The sequence below is a fragment of the Amblyraja radiata genome, chromosome 6 (assembly GCF_010909765.2).
Source record: "Amblyraja radiata isolate CabotCenter1 chromosome 6, sAmbRad1.1.pri, whole genome shotgun sequence".
In the NCBI taxonomy this organism is placed as follows: Eukaryota; Metazoa; Chordata; class Chondrichthyes; order Rajiformes; family Rajidae; genus Amblyraja; species Amblyraja radiata.
In genome coordinates this window covers 27,086,246-27,102,688 of record NC_045961.1, presented here as the reverse complement: position 1 = coordinate 27,102,688, position 16,443 = coordinate 27,086,246, and the positions used below count along the sequence as shown (strand labels likewise).

The window sequence follows — 16,443 nt, the reverse complement described above, 5'->3', positions numbered from 1 at the left end:
AGTTTTTTTGTTAAAAGGTACCTACCTATTCACTGCCAACCTCTCTCTTCCAGTCACTGGTATCATCAGTTCATGCAAAAAGGAGGAGCATAAACAACTGCCATGATTTCCAAAATGGTATTTCATACATGTACATAAATAATACACAGGAAAATGTTCCCCTTGCACAATACAATTCACTTCTTTTTTAAAAAAAGGCCATTCTAACCCACCAGGCCCAAATAAGCTAGATTTTCTTTCAATAGACACTAATTGCAAGAATTATGTCCAGTTTATTCTAAGTGAGCCACAAGCCACCTTCTGGAAAATGGTGTAAAAATTGCAATCTCTCTGAAGTTAGTCTGATCTGATATTGAATACTCTGAGGTGAATTTGAAAATTGCAATATTCAACCAGATTTTCTTTAACATCAGAATCCAGGCTTAGAAGAGGGTAAACAATTATATCCACAGATCATAGTGAATGCATAAAAAAAAGTCTGCTTCAGAATTTCATCCATTTCGCAGAACTCCCCTCAAAATGTAATGATGCCAAAGACCCATTTGGAGCCCTCTTGTTCATGCAACATTTTTGTTCTCATTTTATTCTTAGAAAATGGAATTGTGAAAATATTGAAAATTCAATGGGCAGCACACACCCTCATTATTCTCTAAGTCTGTGCACTCTCAGTAATGATAAAGCACTGTTATTAGATGATAGGGCGTTACCATGTTTGGGTGCAATTTGTTTGTCATGTTGTTAATATTTATGCTGCACTTTGTGACCATAAATATATTTACCTTATTTGTACAGAACACCCTTGAAAATGTGCACTATAGATGACATGGCACACTGGAGAACATTAGCAGAAAACGTTAAACCATTCAGTGAAATATACCACTTATTACCAATACCAGTTTCCTTGTATAAATTACAGGATCACTGGACAAAAAAGGATATACTTTTAACATCATAAAATAATACGCATTCACTTATAATTCTATACATATACATCAAAGTGTTCAATACAATCTTGATTGGATGCAAAATATATTAGATCAGATTTACCTGTTTTGACTTAAATCGAAGAACTTTTTTCTCTTACCTCCCAACACCATTCCAGCTTGATAGCACTTCCTGAGGCGACAGGCTGGACAGTTCTTCCTGCGAATCTTGTCAATGATGCAGTCATTTCTTCCTGCACATAGATATTTATGTTGCCCTGTAAATTAAAAGTTAGTTGATGTTATTATTTGGAAATCTAAGCATGCATTTATGTATATCAAAAGAAGAAAATGGGCATGAAGCAGACTACATTTAATAACAGGAAAAGTAAGAGTGGATATTTACTTGTCTTGCCTTCTCTGGAAATAAAAATTGAAACGGATAAGTTATTGTTACAGTGAGAATTTATAGAGAACAGGAAGGCACAGTGGCGCAGCGGTAGAGTTGCTGCCTTACAGCACTTTCAGTGCCAGAGTCCCGGGTTCGATCCCAATGACAGGTGATGTCTGTACGGAGTTTGTACCTTCTCCCCGTGACCGCATGAGTTTTCTCCGCGATCTTCTGTTTCCTCCCACACTCCAAAGACGTGCAGGTTTGTAGGTTGATTGGCTTTATATAAATGTAAATTGTCCCTAGTGTGTGTAGGATAGTGCTAATATGCGGAAGTCGCTGATTGGTGCGGACTCGGTGGGCCGAAGGGCCTGTTTCCGCGCTGTATCTCGAAAAGCAAACGAAACTAAACATAAACCTTGTTTATTAGCAATATGATTTTTCCCCATGTAATTCCACTGATTGGAAAGAGGGTGAAAATTAGGCAGTGGAAAATCAAGTACAACCCAGAGAATCCTCCACCATTTGTGTAATACTACTGGACATGTGGGTGTGCACTCCAAAGGGAATGGGGCGATTCTTAACTTCAGCACCCCTATGATAATGTGACAGAGCATTACAAAAATCTATAGGCAAAGACTTTGATGAAAATATCATTATTTACCCACATAACTGTTGACATTATTTCATTTAACTGTCAGCTACTCAGATAATTACTCAAATGCACATGTACCAATGTTGTGGGCAGGAGTTGACATCTCTCTGCCGACTGCACTGTAATGCTGGAATCCATGGGGAACTTAGGGGGAGAGTGTGAACAGGTAACAATTTATCTCGCTTTTGGTGGGGAATCTGTATGAACATCTTGTGCCTGCTCCATCCATTACAATGCTTGTGATTTATTTCAAGCTTCCAAGGTGAGTATTAGCTTAATTGCCTCTTGTTCAAATTTTTCAATACGGATGTTTTCAAGCGTTTTGTGCCTTTTTACATTTTTCTAAAATCTAGAGCGAACATTTTACAATTTTAATCGCTCTTAATAGATTTTGAATGTTGTCGAATATTTCTGAAATGCCAGAAATGTTTAGACAGAGATAGAAGGAACTCGGATCAGTTCAGTTTAGTTTATTGTCACGTGTACCGAGGCTCAGTGCAAAGCTTTTGTTGCAGATGATGGAATCCTGAGCAAAACAAAATGGTGGAGGAACTCAGCAGATCAGACAGCATCAATGGAGGGAACGGGCAGGTAATGATTTGGATGGGGACCCTTATTCACACAGCAAACTCTTGTGGGAGGAACCATTCCAGGTATGTCCAGACCTTTTTGGAGGTAGGCAGCGAGGGAGGGTGGTTCAGTCCCGACTGCTAACCTTGCCCATGAATTCCATGAGGTGGAAATCAGATGAGTTCTGTAATGGGCAGATGAGCCACTCTTTGTGCTATTGAACATGCGCAGAGAACATGCATCTGCATTAAATCTGCTTTAAGGAAACTGTAATCTTCCCCAGTGGCAGTAAGTTATGCCAGCAGTTCCATCAAATCTGCATGCCCAGCTTCCCAGAGGTATTGTTCTTCAGGTGGGTATAAAGGAGCAACAGGTCTGGCCATACCACCAGTTATTTCTAGAAATCTCAATGATATTAAAAAAACACAGCATTAAAGAAGTGGTGGGTATCCTCTTAACATTACTAAAGTTTCACTGCGCAGAGTTTCAACTTTAGTTCGTGGCATTTAATGAGCCACCCAGTCATGACGAGGTAATCCAATTTCAAAACTCAGCTCCTTGGAACTTAATAGAACAAACAGCATGCCTATGCAGGAAATATGCTGGAGTAACTCAGCAGGCAGCATCTCTGGAGAGATGGAATGGGTGACGTTCTGGATTGAGAACCTTCTTCAGGTAGGAAAACTGGGTAGGAACACTTTTTTTCCAGTACATGGGCGCCATTGATAGTATTCAGCTGGCATTCAATACCTTGACTGAAAGTGATTCCATTTCACAGTGTTTAATTTAATTGCATGTGCTGGATGTGAGAGTTGGCAGGCAGATCATTCGCTTGCTGTCATGGCGGCTTGCAAGTTTCACATCTCTGTTCACCACCATAGATATCGGCCAGATACTCACTGCACACTCGCAATGTAGTTCATCAAACTACTGAGCTACTCAAAGACCAAGGAAATGTTTTATGACACCTTGCATGGGCACTGCATGATTATACAAGAAATAAGCGGTGTTTCAGGTTTCTGCCTCATTATACAATGGGGCGTATTGAATTAATTAAATAATGCTGAAGCAGAGGCATTTCATCTTCTGATTAACAGGAAGAAGATGTCAGCCATCAATTTCCTCATCCTTGCAAGAGCATTCAGAAGAATGGGCAGCATAGTGACACAGTGGTAGAGTTGCAACCTTTCGGTGCCAGAGACATAGGTTCGATCCTGACCTTGGGTGCTGTCTGTGTGGAGTTTGCATGATCTCCCTATGTGGGTTTTCTCCATGTGCTTCAGTTTCCTCCCACACCTCAAAGACTTGCGGGTTTGCACATTAATTTGCTTCAGTGAATTGTCCCTAGTTTCTGGGATTGAACTAGTTTGCAGGTGATCACTGGTCAGTGTGGAAATGGTGGGCCAAAAGGCCTGTTTCCATGCTATATCTCTAAACTCAGAGACGTGCCACAGAGTAGCATATTTTTGCCCCATAATATTTGACACAAACTATCAGCATTTTGTTTTTGTGCAAAAAGAAAGGAAATAATTTGAATCCCCAAACCAGTGTTTTCACTCATTTGGAAAGTTAACATATAAAAATTTCCGAGGAGTTCATTTTGGTTTTATTAGAGGTGAGATCGACAGCTCATGACCAACCCACTCCCAGGGGATGTGCCCTTCACACAAGTATTTTAGTGAAGCCATTTGTCTAAAGATCCTTTCTTTGCTGGGGTTGTCATTGGCTGCCTGACAGTACAGCAGCATAGGAAATCTGGCAGGTGAGTGTGAATTTGGACTGCTGATGGAAACGATAAGGCCCTTTCAATGCTGAAGGGTCTGTGTTCCACATCTTAGCCTTCTAATTGCCTTGTTAACTTCCCCAATGCTGAACCCAGCATGTTGCAACTCCAGAACCTCAACGTCCTGCACATTCACATCACGGGCTCCATGCAGTTTTTTTTATCACCTGCGCCCAATTTCCATAGGTTCCCCTCTTTATTATTCATCTGATCTCTCCCGTACAGCCTGTGGCCCAAAGACACATGGGTTTGTAGGGTTAGAGATAGATAAATAGGATAGGCATAACATGGAATTACTGTGAACAGGTGATTGATGGTCAGCACGGACTCGGTGTCCTGAAGGGCCTGTTTCCATGCTGTACCTCTGAATTAACTGAAACTAAACCTACATTCACAACAATCAGCAATTTTTCAAATTGACTGGGTTTGGCTGAGAAATATAATTCCAAAAATGCAAATAAAGTTCTATTATTCATTTTGGGGATGGGACGATTGCAAAACTTCACTTTCCTAAATGCCTGCGAGAAGATAAGTGAGTCATGCAGTCGTCCCAGAGGAGATTTGCCCATTTCGCTTTTGGTTGGGCAGCTTCAGTATCTCTGCAATATTCAGCGGGAAAATCTGTTTTTCCATTCAAGGTCCCCCACTTCATTCCTTTCTGTCTCCCTGGAAACATCAGGATCATTACATCTGATATCCAGGTGTAACATGGTTATGGGGCCTATTTATTAATTTTCTCAGGATCCAGATGTAGCTGGTGAGGCCTGCTTTTACTGCCCATCTGTATCTGCCCTTGAGAAGGTGATGCTGACCAGCTTTCGATAATCACTCCACTCCTTCTGATTAAGATACTGACCGAGTACTATTGTGTAGGGAATTCCAGAGTTTTGAGGTGTGACGCTGAATGACCGGTGTTATACTTCCTGGTCAGGATGCAATGTGTTTGTGCCTTAAGGATCACAAATTCAAAGCATGCACACAGCCCATGGCCTTTCACAGAATGAGCCTTCATAAACATTCCTTAGCACACCAACCTCCCAAAGACATTCATGTGTACTATTTGTCTTCATTAAATCGTATCACCATACCCCAGTTTGAATGTGTCAGGCTGTGTGCGCTTGTCTTTGGTGGCAGACCAACATGCATGCATCTGCTGGTAACTGGATATGCGTTTAGATAGTCTGCAAGAATCTGACCAACTTCTCCCACGTATTTGTCTGTTCTGTTCTGTTCTGGGATCTTTAATCCCACTACCTCCTGTTCCGACACTCTACTCAGTACATTTCTGCCAGACCACAGTCACGGCACATATCTCTGAGCTTGGGGAAGATTTTTCTAATGCTCCATGGGACTACAAACTCCCAAATCAAGTATATCCAATGGTAGCCTCCTTGAGGTTATCTTTCTCTCAGCCCCATCATCAATTCCCACGCCCTACCTGACCAAGCCTCCAAACTCATCGTTCCCCAGCCCCGCACGGCCCGTTTTTACCTTCTCCCAAAAATCCACAAACCCGGCTCTCCCGGCAGACCCATTGTCTCTGCGTGTTCGTGCCCCACCGAACTCATCTCCACATACCTTGACTCCATCCTATCCCCCTTGGTCAAATCCCTCCCCACCTATGTTCTAGACACCTCAGACACTCTCCGCCGCCTCCACGCATTCCACTCTCTGGGCCCTCACCCCCTCATCTTCACCATGGATGTCCGGTCACTCTACACCTCCATCCCCCACCAGGATGGCCTCAGAGCCCTCCGGTTCTTCCTCGACCAGAGGAGCAACCTATACCCAGCCACTGACACTCTCCTCCGCTTAGCGGAGTTGGTCCTCACCCTCAATAACTTTACATTTGACTCCTCCCATTTCCTCCAAACACAAGGCGTAGCTATGGGCACACGCATGGGCCCCAGCTACGCCTGCCTCTTTGTCGGGCACGTTGAACAATCCTTGTTCGAGACGTACCAGGGCCCCATCCCCGACCTCTACCTCCGCTACATTGACGACTGCTTTGGTGCCACCTCCTGCACCCACACACAACTGACTGACTTCATCCACTTCACCACCAACTTCCATCCGGCACTCCAATACACCTGGACCATTTCCGACACTTCCCTACCATTCCTTGACCTCACCATCTCCATCGCAGGGGACAGACTCCTGACCGACATACATTACAAACCCACTGACTCACATGGCTATCTGGACTACACGTCTTCCCACCCTGCCCCCTGTAAAGACTCCATCCCCTACTCCCAATTCCTCCGCCTACGCCGCATCTGTTCCCAGGATGAGACATTTCATACCAGGGCATCGGAAATGTCCTCGTTCTTCAGGGAACGGGGATTACACTCCGCCACCATAGATGAGGCTCGCACCAGGGTCTCATCCATACCCCGCAACACTGCTCTCTCTCCCCATCCCCGCACACGCAACAAGGGCAGAGTCCCTCTGGTCCTCACCTTTCACCCCACCAGCCGGCAAATACAACACATAATCCTCCGCCATTTCCGCCACCTCCAACGTGACCCCACCACTCGCCACATCTTCCCATCTCTCCCCCCATGTCTGCCTTCCGCAAAGACCGCTCCCTCCGCAACTCCCTCGTCAATTCTTCCCTTCCCTCCCGTACCACCCCCTCCCCGGGCACTTTCCGTTGCAACCTGCAAGAAATGCAACACCTGTCCCTTCACCTCCCCCCTCGACTCCATTCAAGGTCCCAAGCAGTCGTTCCAGGTGCGACAAAGGTTCACCTGTATCTCCTCCAACCTCATCTACTGCATCCGCTGCTCTAGATGTCAGCTGATTTACATCGGTGAGACCAAGCGTAGGTTGGGCGATCGTTTCGCCGAACACCTCCGCTCAGTCCGCAATAACCTACCTGACCTCCCGGTGGCTCAGCACTTCAACTCCCCCTCCCATTCCCAATCCGACCTCTCTGTCCTGGGTCTCCTCCATTGCCAGAGTGAGCAACAGCGGAAATTGGAGGAACAGCACCTCATATTCCGTCTGGGGTCCTTGCGTCCTTATGGCATTAACATTGAATTCTCCCAATTTGGCTAGCCCGTGCTGTCTCCTCCCCTTCCTTAACCCTCTAGCTGTCTCCTCCCACCCTCCCATCCTCCCGCCCTCGGGCTCCTCCTCCTCCTCCCCTTTTCCTTCTTTCTTTCCCCACCCCCCATCAGTCTGAAGAAGGGTTTCGGCCCGAAACGTCGCCTATTTCCTTTGCTCCATAGATGCTGCTGCACCCGCTGAGTTTCCCCAGCAATTGTGTGTACCTTCCACTCCAACTTTTATTGGTCTGCCATTGGTGATTATACCATCAGCTGTCAAGAATCTAAACTTAAACCTGACTGTTACTCTTGCTGTTTACCTGTGTCCCAGTCTTTGCCCATCCACTCTAGTATTTCAAGAGGCTTGCTTTAAAACTTTGATTCATGAACTACCTTGGGTTGTTTTACTGTGTTAAAGGCACGACATAAATGCAAGTTGCAGTAGTAGCGATTGCAGGAGTTGTGCAGGCTCTCCTTTAATTTTATCAAAGGAGTTCAATGTTGCCTTTCACACACTTTTAGCTTCATTACTGTTGGTAATTATGGAGGACATTTTCCTTTGCAAAAGTAGGATAATTTGGAAAGAACAGAAGTAATAAATTCAACATTATATCTGACTGAGGTATCTTAAAGCAGTCCCATGGAAACGGCCCACAACTCCACACCAACCATCCATGACCCATTCACACTGGATCTACTGTACATTATCCCACTTTCTCATCCACTCCCTCCCTATACATTAAGGGCAATTTACAGAGGTTAAATCAACTGCAAACCTGCCCATCTTTGGGATGTGGGTGGAAACCTGAGAAATGGGAAGGAACCCACGTGGTCACAGGGAGAATGTGCAAGCACCACGCAGACAGCACCTGAGGTCAGGATTGAACTTGATCTCTGGCTCAGTGGAGCAGCAACATTACGTGTTGTGCCCCTGTGCCTCCCGCTCAAAGTAATGATCATAGATTAAGTCCAGGTTCTGCAGTATTTAATTTTACTCAATCATTACAAGCCTATTTTATCAGAGTAAGTGATAAGGGAAATATTTGAAGAGGAATGTGTCCCGCTCGAGTGGTTGGTATGGAATGAGGGTCATTGGGTACCATTCATCTGTGCATATTAACTACCTCATGGACAGCATCACTCTTAGTGGGTCATTTTTGTGTTGTCTCCCAAAATTGCTTTGCTTCCTAGACCTTACATTTCCAAACATTAACAGAATCGAGTGCCTTTGAAGCACCAGATAATGTTGTTGCTTCTCTATTGTCCACCATCTGTAGGTGGACAATAGTGTGGGGAACCTGGGAGAATTGGGTTGAGAAGGGAAAACAGAAGAGTCATAATCGAATAGCAGAGCATGCACGAAGGGCCGAATGGCCTAATTCTGCTCCTATGTCTTATTATCTGTACTTTTGGTCTATTTACCCCACCTGACACCTGATGTGTCTCCTGGATCCCAAGGCTGGAACAGCTTCTTAATTGCTGCAGCCACACCATGTTTTCTTTCCTTCAAGCAAGTCAGCAGAACTCCTGATGTAACACTAAACTGCATTCTTAATCTGAAACCATAAAGGTGGGCCCTACCATCCTAATTAATCAGGGAAATTCCAGGCCTAAGCTAATTATTAACCAATATTTACCCTATTCTTCCACTTCAAACTACCACTTGGATGGAATTTCAGAATGAGAATTGCAGAAGGCTGAATTGTTCACTTTGTTGCTAGGCTGCCCTCAACGACAGTTACTATGTTGTGCTTAAAGCTAACAACGGTGCTGTAAATAACAGTAATAGCACAGCATTCACTATGATTTAAACAACTGCAAGATTCAGTAATTAGTCTGAAACAATAAAGGTATTTTTCTTTCAACCAAAGGCATTGGAAATATAAATTTTACAATTCTCTATGCAAGCACACATTTATTACATTTTGGATTGAATGTTTACTGGCAAAACACGAAAAAGTTTCAAGTATGCCTTTTATAACCGATGAATATTAAATTAAAATAAATAAGACTTTCCCTTTTGAGAAATATTTATTAGGGATGGAATAATTTGCAATTATTACTGTAATTCAATTATCCTCAAAGCATATTCAAGTATTGAGGTTATTATATATTTTGCACCACTTTTATGTTCTGTGGTGCACTGCGAATTATATGGACATAGAGTTAAAGTTATTAATCTTGGGGATTATTTTGGTTTATAGAAGGGAGAAGAGAACTGAAATTTAGAAGGATGAGAGGGTATCTTATAGAAACATATAAAATTCTTGAGGGATTGGACAGGCTGGATGCAGGAAAAATGTTCCCGATGTTGGGGGAGTCCAGAACCATGGGTCACGGTGTAAGAATAAGGGGTAGGCCATTTAGGACTGAGATGAGGAAAAACCTTTTTCACCCAGAGAGTTGTGCATCTGTGGAATTCTCTGCCACAGAAGGCAGTGGAGGCCAATTCATTGGAAGTATTCAAGAGAGAGTTAGATATAGCACTTAGGGCTAAAGGAATCAAGGGATATGGGGAGAAAGCAGGAACGGGGTACTGATTTTAGATGATCAGCCATGATCATATTGAATGGCAGTGCTGGCTCAAAGGGCTGAATGGCCTACTCCTGAACCTACTTTCTATGTTTCTATGTTTCTAAACACTAGTGCTGATGCTGATCCAACTCACTTTGTCCTTGGCCACAGGGGACCTCTCTGCGGACCTGGTGTGATCGCTACTAAGCGATCCTCTGGATGAAGTGGTTAATCCATGAGTTCCAAACTGATGTACATGGTTCACATACACTCAGGGAAGGAGTTTGTCATTCACCACTTTGACCTTGGCCTATCAAGTCATTTTACAACAATTTAGATTTTTTAATATTTTCAATTACATTAATCTGAGAAAATTTCAGATTTCCACACTATATATTTTGCATGTGATTGACTTTCAGTCCAGACTTTCCCATAGTAATGGCCCTGTCTCACGGTGCGAGTCCACCCTCGAGTGATCCTGAGTGAAAGAAAAAATCACACTCGTGGTTGTTTACGAGATTCCAAGTTTATGTTCATGAGTTTAAACGAGTTCCCACGTGTACGTCTAAGTTTGCCGTTTACTTCTCATTTCTGCGATGTACCAAGTTCCTCTCCCGAGTTACCAAGTTCCTCTCCCGAGTTACCAAGTTCCTCTCCCGAGTTACTCTTGAGCAACCGTGAATGAAGGCCTGTTTTAAGTATCAAATAGAGGAGCTGGACAGCATCTCATACAATAAGTATATTCTGATTCAGTATTGAAAGTTATTCAATTTCAGAACTTAAAAAAACTAGGCAGGATCTCGGCCCCGCACTCGCTGCCATTGTGCTGCAAGGAGGCGGAGGCGGCGAAGCAACAGTGTTAAAGAAGACAGCTCCATCCTGCGGCTTTAAGTTAAAGATAGAATTCAGTGCGGCCGCATCTATTGATATGACCTAGAAAGGGAAAATGCGCACCGTCCAGTGCCAGAGCCTTTCTCTCTGCTTCATATATGTGGGAATTCCCTCAGTATGGTCACTCAGCGGGACAGGCAGCATCTCTGGAGAGAAGGAATGGGTGACGGGATGATGTTACCAAAATTCTGCTGCGTCTTTGTGTTACTCCAGCACTGTGTGTTCACTTTTTGTTAACCAGCATCTGCCCTTTCTTGTGTAAGACATTATTTGTATCCGTGGCAGTTGACTGTCGCTCCCTTCAGTTTCCCAGGGGGTCGGGACGGGACTGGAGTTGGGAGGGAAAGGTGGGGAAGGGGGGGGGGGGGGGAGGGTGGGAGGGGGCTGGGGGGAGGAGGGGGGGGGTTGCGGTGACTTAGTGCGGGAGACAAGTGTAGGAGAGGTGTACTGACTGTGTGGGCAGACACTTTAGTAGTAATTGCCCACCAGTCTCAAAAGCCGCTGTGTCTCCCTGTCCCTAGGATAGCAGGGGGCGATCAAACAGCTCAATACCCCCCCATCCCCCTCCACGCCAACATGAAGGGCAACGATCCTAAGGCTTTAGCGTCAGAAACAGCGGGCAGGCGACAATCACCCGCCATAACGCGAGAGAGATCATGCACTGTTGTGGGTCTCCTTTGCACGTCAGTGTTTCTGTCTTACTCCATCTCATTGTTGGCCCTGTCTGTCGCCACCCCCACCCACACCCCTCTGCTTCCCGGCCATGTGTGTGACGCCTTCCCTCCCCTCTCCAGCTCCCCGCCCATTTCACCGGGCGCGGGGGCTTCGCACCGTCTTCACGTCGGCGACGCCAGCAGGTCAGTGCCAGAGGCAGGTGCTCGTGGGCTCTCTCCCAACGTTTTGGGTCGAAACCCTTCTTCAGACTGATGTGAAGGTGGGGGGGGGGGGGGGGGGGAGGGGGGCAGGAGGAAGAAAGGAAGAGGTGGAGGTAGAGAGCTGAGGGAGAGCCTCATGGTGGGGGATGGAGGTCTAGAGTGTCTGTACATCCATGGTGACTGGATCTCCTGCACCCACACATGACACACTGACCAAAGCAGTCTTTCCAGGTGCGGCAGAAGTTCACCTGCACCTCCTGCAACCCCATCTATTGCATCCGTTGCTCTAGATGTCAGTTGCTCTACATCGGTGAGACCAAGCGTAGGCTTGGCGATCGCTTCGCCGAACACCTCCGCTCAATTCACAATAACCAACCTGATCTCCCGGTGGCTCAGCACTTCAACTCGCCCTCCCATTCCGAATCTGATCTTTCTGACCTGGGCCTCCATGGCCAGAGTGAGGACCACCGTAAATTGGAGGAGTAGCACCTCATATTTCGCTTGGGCAGTTTGCACCCCAGCGGTATGAACATTGACTTCTCTAATTTCAGATGGTCCTTATTTTCTTCTCCCCTTCTCAGCTCTCCTTCAGCCCTTTGGCTCCTCCTTTTCCTTTCTTCATCCCGCCCCCCCCCTCCCCCACCCTCACATCTGTCTGAAGAAGGGTTTCAACCCGAAACGTTGCCTATATCCTTGAGGCCTAGATGCTGCCTCACCCGCTGAGTTTCTCCAGCATTTTTGTCTACCTTCGATTTTCCAGCATCTGCAGTTCCTTCTTAAACATTCTAAATATGTAAGTTTAATTTGAAATATAATTCTGTTTACATGGTGGTGAGGGTATGTATTCAATGAAGTTTATTGTTTGTAGTGTATTTTGCACTTTGAAAGTACTAAGCATTTTTTCCAATTTTAGTTTAGTTGAGAGATACAGCGTGGAAACAGGCCCTTCAGCCGATTGAGTCCACGCTGACCAGTGATCACCCGCACACTACTTCTATCCTACACACCGGGGACAATTTTTACAGAAGCCAATTAACCTACAAACCTGCACGTCTTTAGAGTGTGGGAGGAAACTAGAGCACCTGGAGAAAACTCAGGGGGTCACTAGGACAAGATACAAACTTTGTACAAACAGCATCCGTAATCAGGATGGAACCCGGGTCTCTGGTGCTGTGAGGCAAAAACTACACCACTGTGCCACTGTGCCTCCCTAGTATTGATGTTAACATCTTACATATCACATAAATTGGATCACTTACTGTGAACCTGTTGGAAAATAAATTCCTGGGGCTAGACTCAAACTAGCTTTGCCCAAAGAGCACATCTGGGCAAGAAACAGAGGCCCTTGTTGGTAAAAGCCAGTGCAGATGTTGCTGCTGACGCCAGTTTGAAGGACTGGGAGATGGGAGGCTGCGTTGGAGGAATGTGATCACTAGGTTTTGCTGACCCAAACACAGACTACACCTTGTAAAGGTGTGGTGCATATTCTTTGATTTGAACAATAATTGTCAGATTAAAGCTGCTACTTCTTGAAGGATTGTGTCATGTGACTGGTCTCAGGGCAGCAGCAATGTTGAAAGAAGGTTCCACTGAGGCAGCTGTGAGGAGGAGCCCATATGTAAAAACGACGCACCTTCTTTTGTGCTCCTTCTGTGTTTGTCCACACACTCTGCCTGAAAAACTTGCAGTTGGGTGCCAGAGGATATAAACAATAGACAATAGGTGCAGGAGTAGGCCATTCAGGCCAGCACCGCCATTCAATGTGATCATGGCTGATCATCTCCAATCAGTACCCCGTTCCTGCCTTCACCCCATATCCCCTGACTCCACTGTCTTTAAGAGGCTTATCTAGCTCTCCCTTGAAAGTATCCAGGGAGCCGGCCTCCACCGCTCTTTGAGGCAGAGAATTCCACACTCACAACTCTCTGTGTTAAAAAGTGTTTCCTCATTTTCGTTCTAAATGGCTTACCCCTTATTCTTAAACAGTGGACCCTGGCTCTGGACTCCCCTAACATCGGGAACATGTTTCCTGCCTCTAGCGTGTCCAAACCCTTAATAATCTTATATATTTCAATAAGATAGCCTCTCATCCTTCTAAACTCCAGAATATATAAGCCCAGCCACTCCATTCTCTCAGCATATGACAGTCCTGCCATCCCGGGAATTAACCTTGTAAACCTACGCTGCACTCCCTCAATAACAAGAATGTCCTTCCTCAAATTAAAGCAATGAAAGGTTCAAAGAAAGCGATTATCCTACAAAGCTTGACTACAATCAGCAAAGGTTCTCACAGTGACAGGTAATAAGGAAGGCACAAGGTCTTTTTGGTTATCAGAAATATTGTGGGAGGTAGTCAGAAAATGAAGCTTGCCATCTTAGTAACTCTAAAGTTACCTTCTTTTAAAATGGCTTAGTTATATGTACGCCCAATGCAACAGCAATAATCCTGTTTAGCGTGTAGAATTCCAGTTTACTCATCAATCCATCAACTAGATTACTAAATCAACATCTTATCCTATCACCCTATCAGAGATATTCCCTTTGTTTCATCTAGCCCGCCCCCACTCCCTCTGCAACAATACACATTTATTTTTCTCTCTTTCATAGAGTGATACAGCGTGGAAACAGGCCATTCGACTCAACTTGCCCACACTGGCCAACGATGTCCCAGCTACACTAGTCCCACCCACCTGCGTTTGGTCCCTATCCCTCCAAACCTGTCCTATCCATGTACTTGTTGAACAGTTTCTTAAACATTGGAATAGTCCGTGCCTCAACCATCTCCTCTGGCAGCTTGTTCCATACACCTACCACCCTTTGTGTAAAAAAGTTACCCCTTAAGATTCCTTTCAAATCTTTTCCTCTTCACCTTAAACCTGTGTCCTCTGGTCCTCGGTTCACCTATTCTGGGCAAGAGACTCTGTGCATCTACATGACCTATTCCTCATGATTTTATACACCTCTATAAGATCACCACTCATCCTCCTGCATTCCAAGCAATAGAGTCCCAGCCTACTCAACCTCTCCCTATAGCCCAGACCCTCTAGTCCTGGCTAACATCCTCATAATTACCTAATGCTACCAATTCTTGAATTGAAACTTTAACTTCATTTCACTTTCTACAGATGCTGTCCAACCTGCTGGCATTTTCTGCTTTTATTTCAGGTTCCCAGCAATTTCCACTTTCAGGCCTCCAGTTAAGTTGCAATCATCATTAATCAAACTATTAATAATGCACTCCATGTTTTATCTTTTCCCACAATTTGACGTTCTTTAAAAATCAAATTTAATAAAATTATGATCAACTTTAATATATATTTTTGTCTCATTTTGTTGACATCACCGAGAGAACAAATAAGATGTATTAATAGTGAAATGTCTGACAAAGAGTCTTTGACCTAAGGTGTTCATTCTGTTTCTTTTTCTACAGATGCTGCCTGACCTTCTGGGGATTTCCATCATTTTCTGTTTTTATTTGAGTTTTGCAGCATTTGCAGATTTTTTGGATATTCAGCATAATAATACTGGTGGAGTTCAATATAAACTCAATTAAGCTGCTATGGTTAGTGAAATACCCAAGAGACATAATGACTATTCATTTAGTTCTATCATTCTGCCAGACTCTGTTGAATTAATCTAATGGTATCATTCCTGTTATGAATGTATTAATACAATTCATTCAGAATCACTTTACTGCTCTTATTCAGATGTGAACCCATTCACTGCCAATTAACTGATTAGGGTGGGGATCAATTGAATTATAAGCAATTGCATTCCATCTACTTCAAGATATTTCCTCCTTATGAGCTGATCGAGGCAAGCAAACCCCCCCCCCCCCCCCCCCCCCCCCCCCCCCCCCCCCGCGCTCCTCCCTCCTCCCTCCCCATAATATAATCACTGAATTTTCTCTTAAAGAACATTTCTATTTTGTAAAGAACAATATGAACTAAAATTGAAAAAGGATTGTAGGATTAGGCATCCAACATGTTGAAAGCCTGGATTTAAAAAAAATGGGTTCAAAAAATATTCTTTGATCTGGAAACTATTTTAATTCTAAACTTTTGACAGCTTTGCATAAATGTTGTTCGGTGCCATAACATCCATGATGTTGAGTGAGCTAAAACCATAGTGTGCAGCACGGAGGAAAGTCTCCTTCCTGTGCACCACCTCACCCAGTTCTCCCACTATAGCCCCCTACCCATGTCCCGTCCCACTTCCACCTATATTCCTTTTACTTTTCATTCTTTTCTTCATCTCTAGCCTTTGTCCACCCATTTGTCAAACAAACCCCCCTCACCAGTGTCTATTTATAACTTGCCAGGCTTTGTCTTGCCTCCACATTTTTTTTCCAGTTTCTATCCCCCCCCCCCCCCCCCCCCCACCCTGCTCCAATCAGTCTGTGGAAAGGTGTCATCCTGAAATGGTGCCTATCCACATTCTCCAGAAACGCAGCCTGATCTACTGAGCTACTCCAGCACTCCGTGTTTTGCTCAAGATTCCAACATCTGCCGTGTGTCTCTCTCTGTTTCCATTCCTTGCGGTGTCAACTTCCGTAAATTGCAGCGTTCCCATGGTGGCGAGTGGCCATGGATAACATGCATGCCATTCTGTGGGCATTCCATGTCAGTTTGGAGGTTTGTAGATTGTGAAAGAGAATGAACAGCCAATTCATTCTGTCTGCGTGTGATCACCGGGCCACACACACACTGAATAATAATGCAGACCCTTCTCTGCAACAGTCTGCTGTGAAATCTTTTTTTGATCCATCAGGGAAAATCATTTTTTACACAG

General features: G+C 44.6%; 1 protein-coding gene across 1 annotated transcript in view; it reads right to left on the bottom strand.

The window, feature by feature from the left end:
* Positions 1–16,443, bottom strand: part of pgr (progesterone receptor) — a 236,494-nt gene that overhangs the window by 89,800 nt on the left and 130,251 nt on the right. Inside the window, exon 5 of the mRNA XM_033023424.1 lies at positions 1,085–1,201. Within this exon, the coding sequence (XP_032879315.1) occupies positions 1,085–1,201 (117 nt within the window). The remainder of the gene's footprint in view (positions 1–1,084; positions 1,202–16,443) is intronic.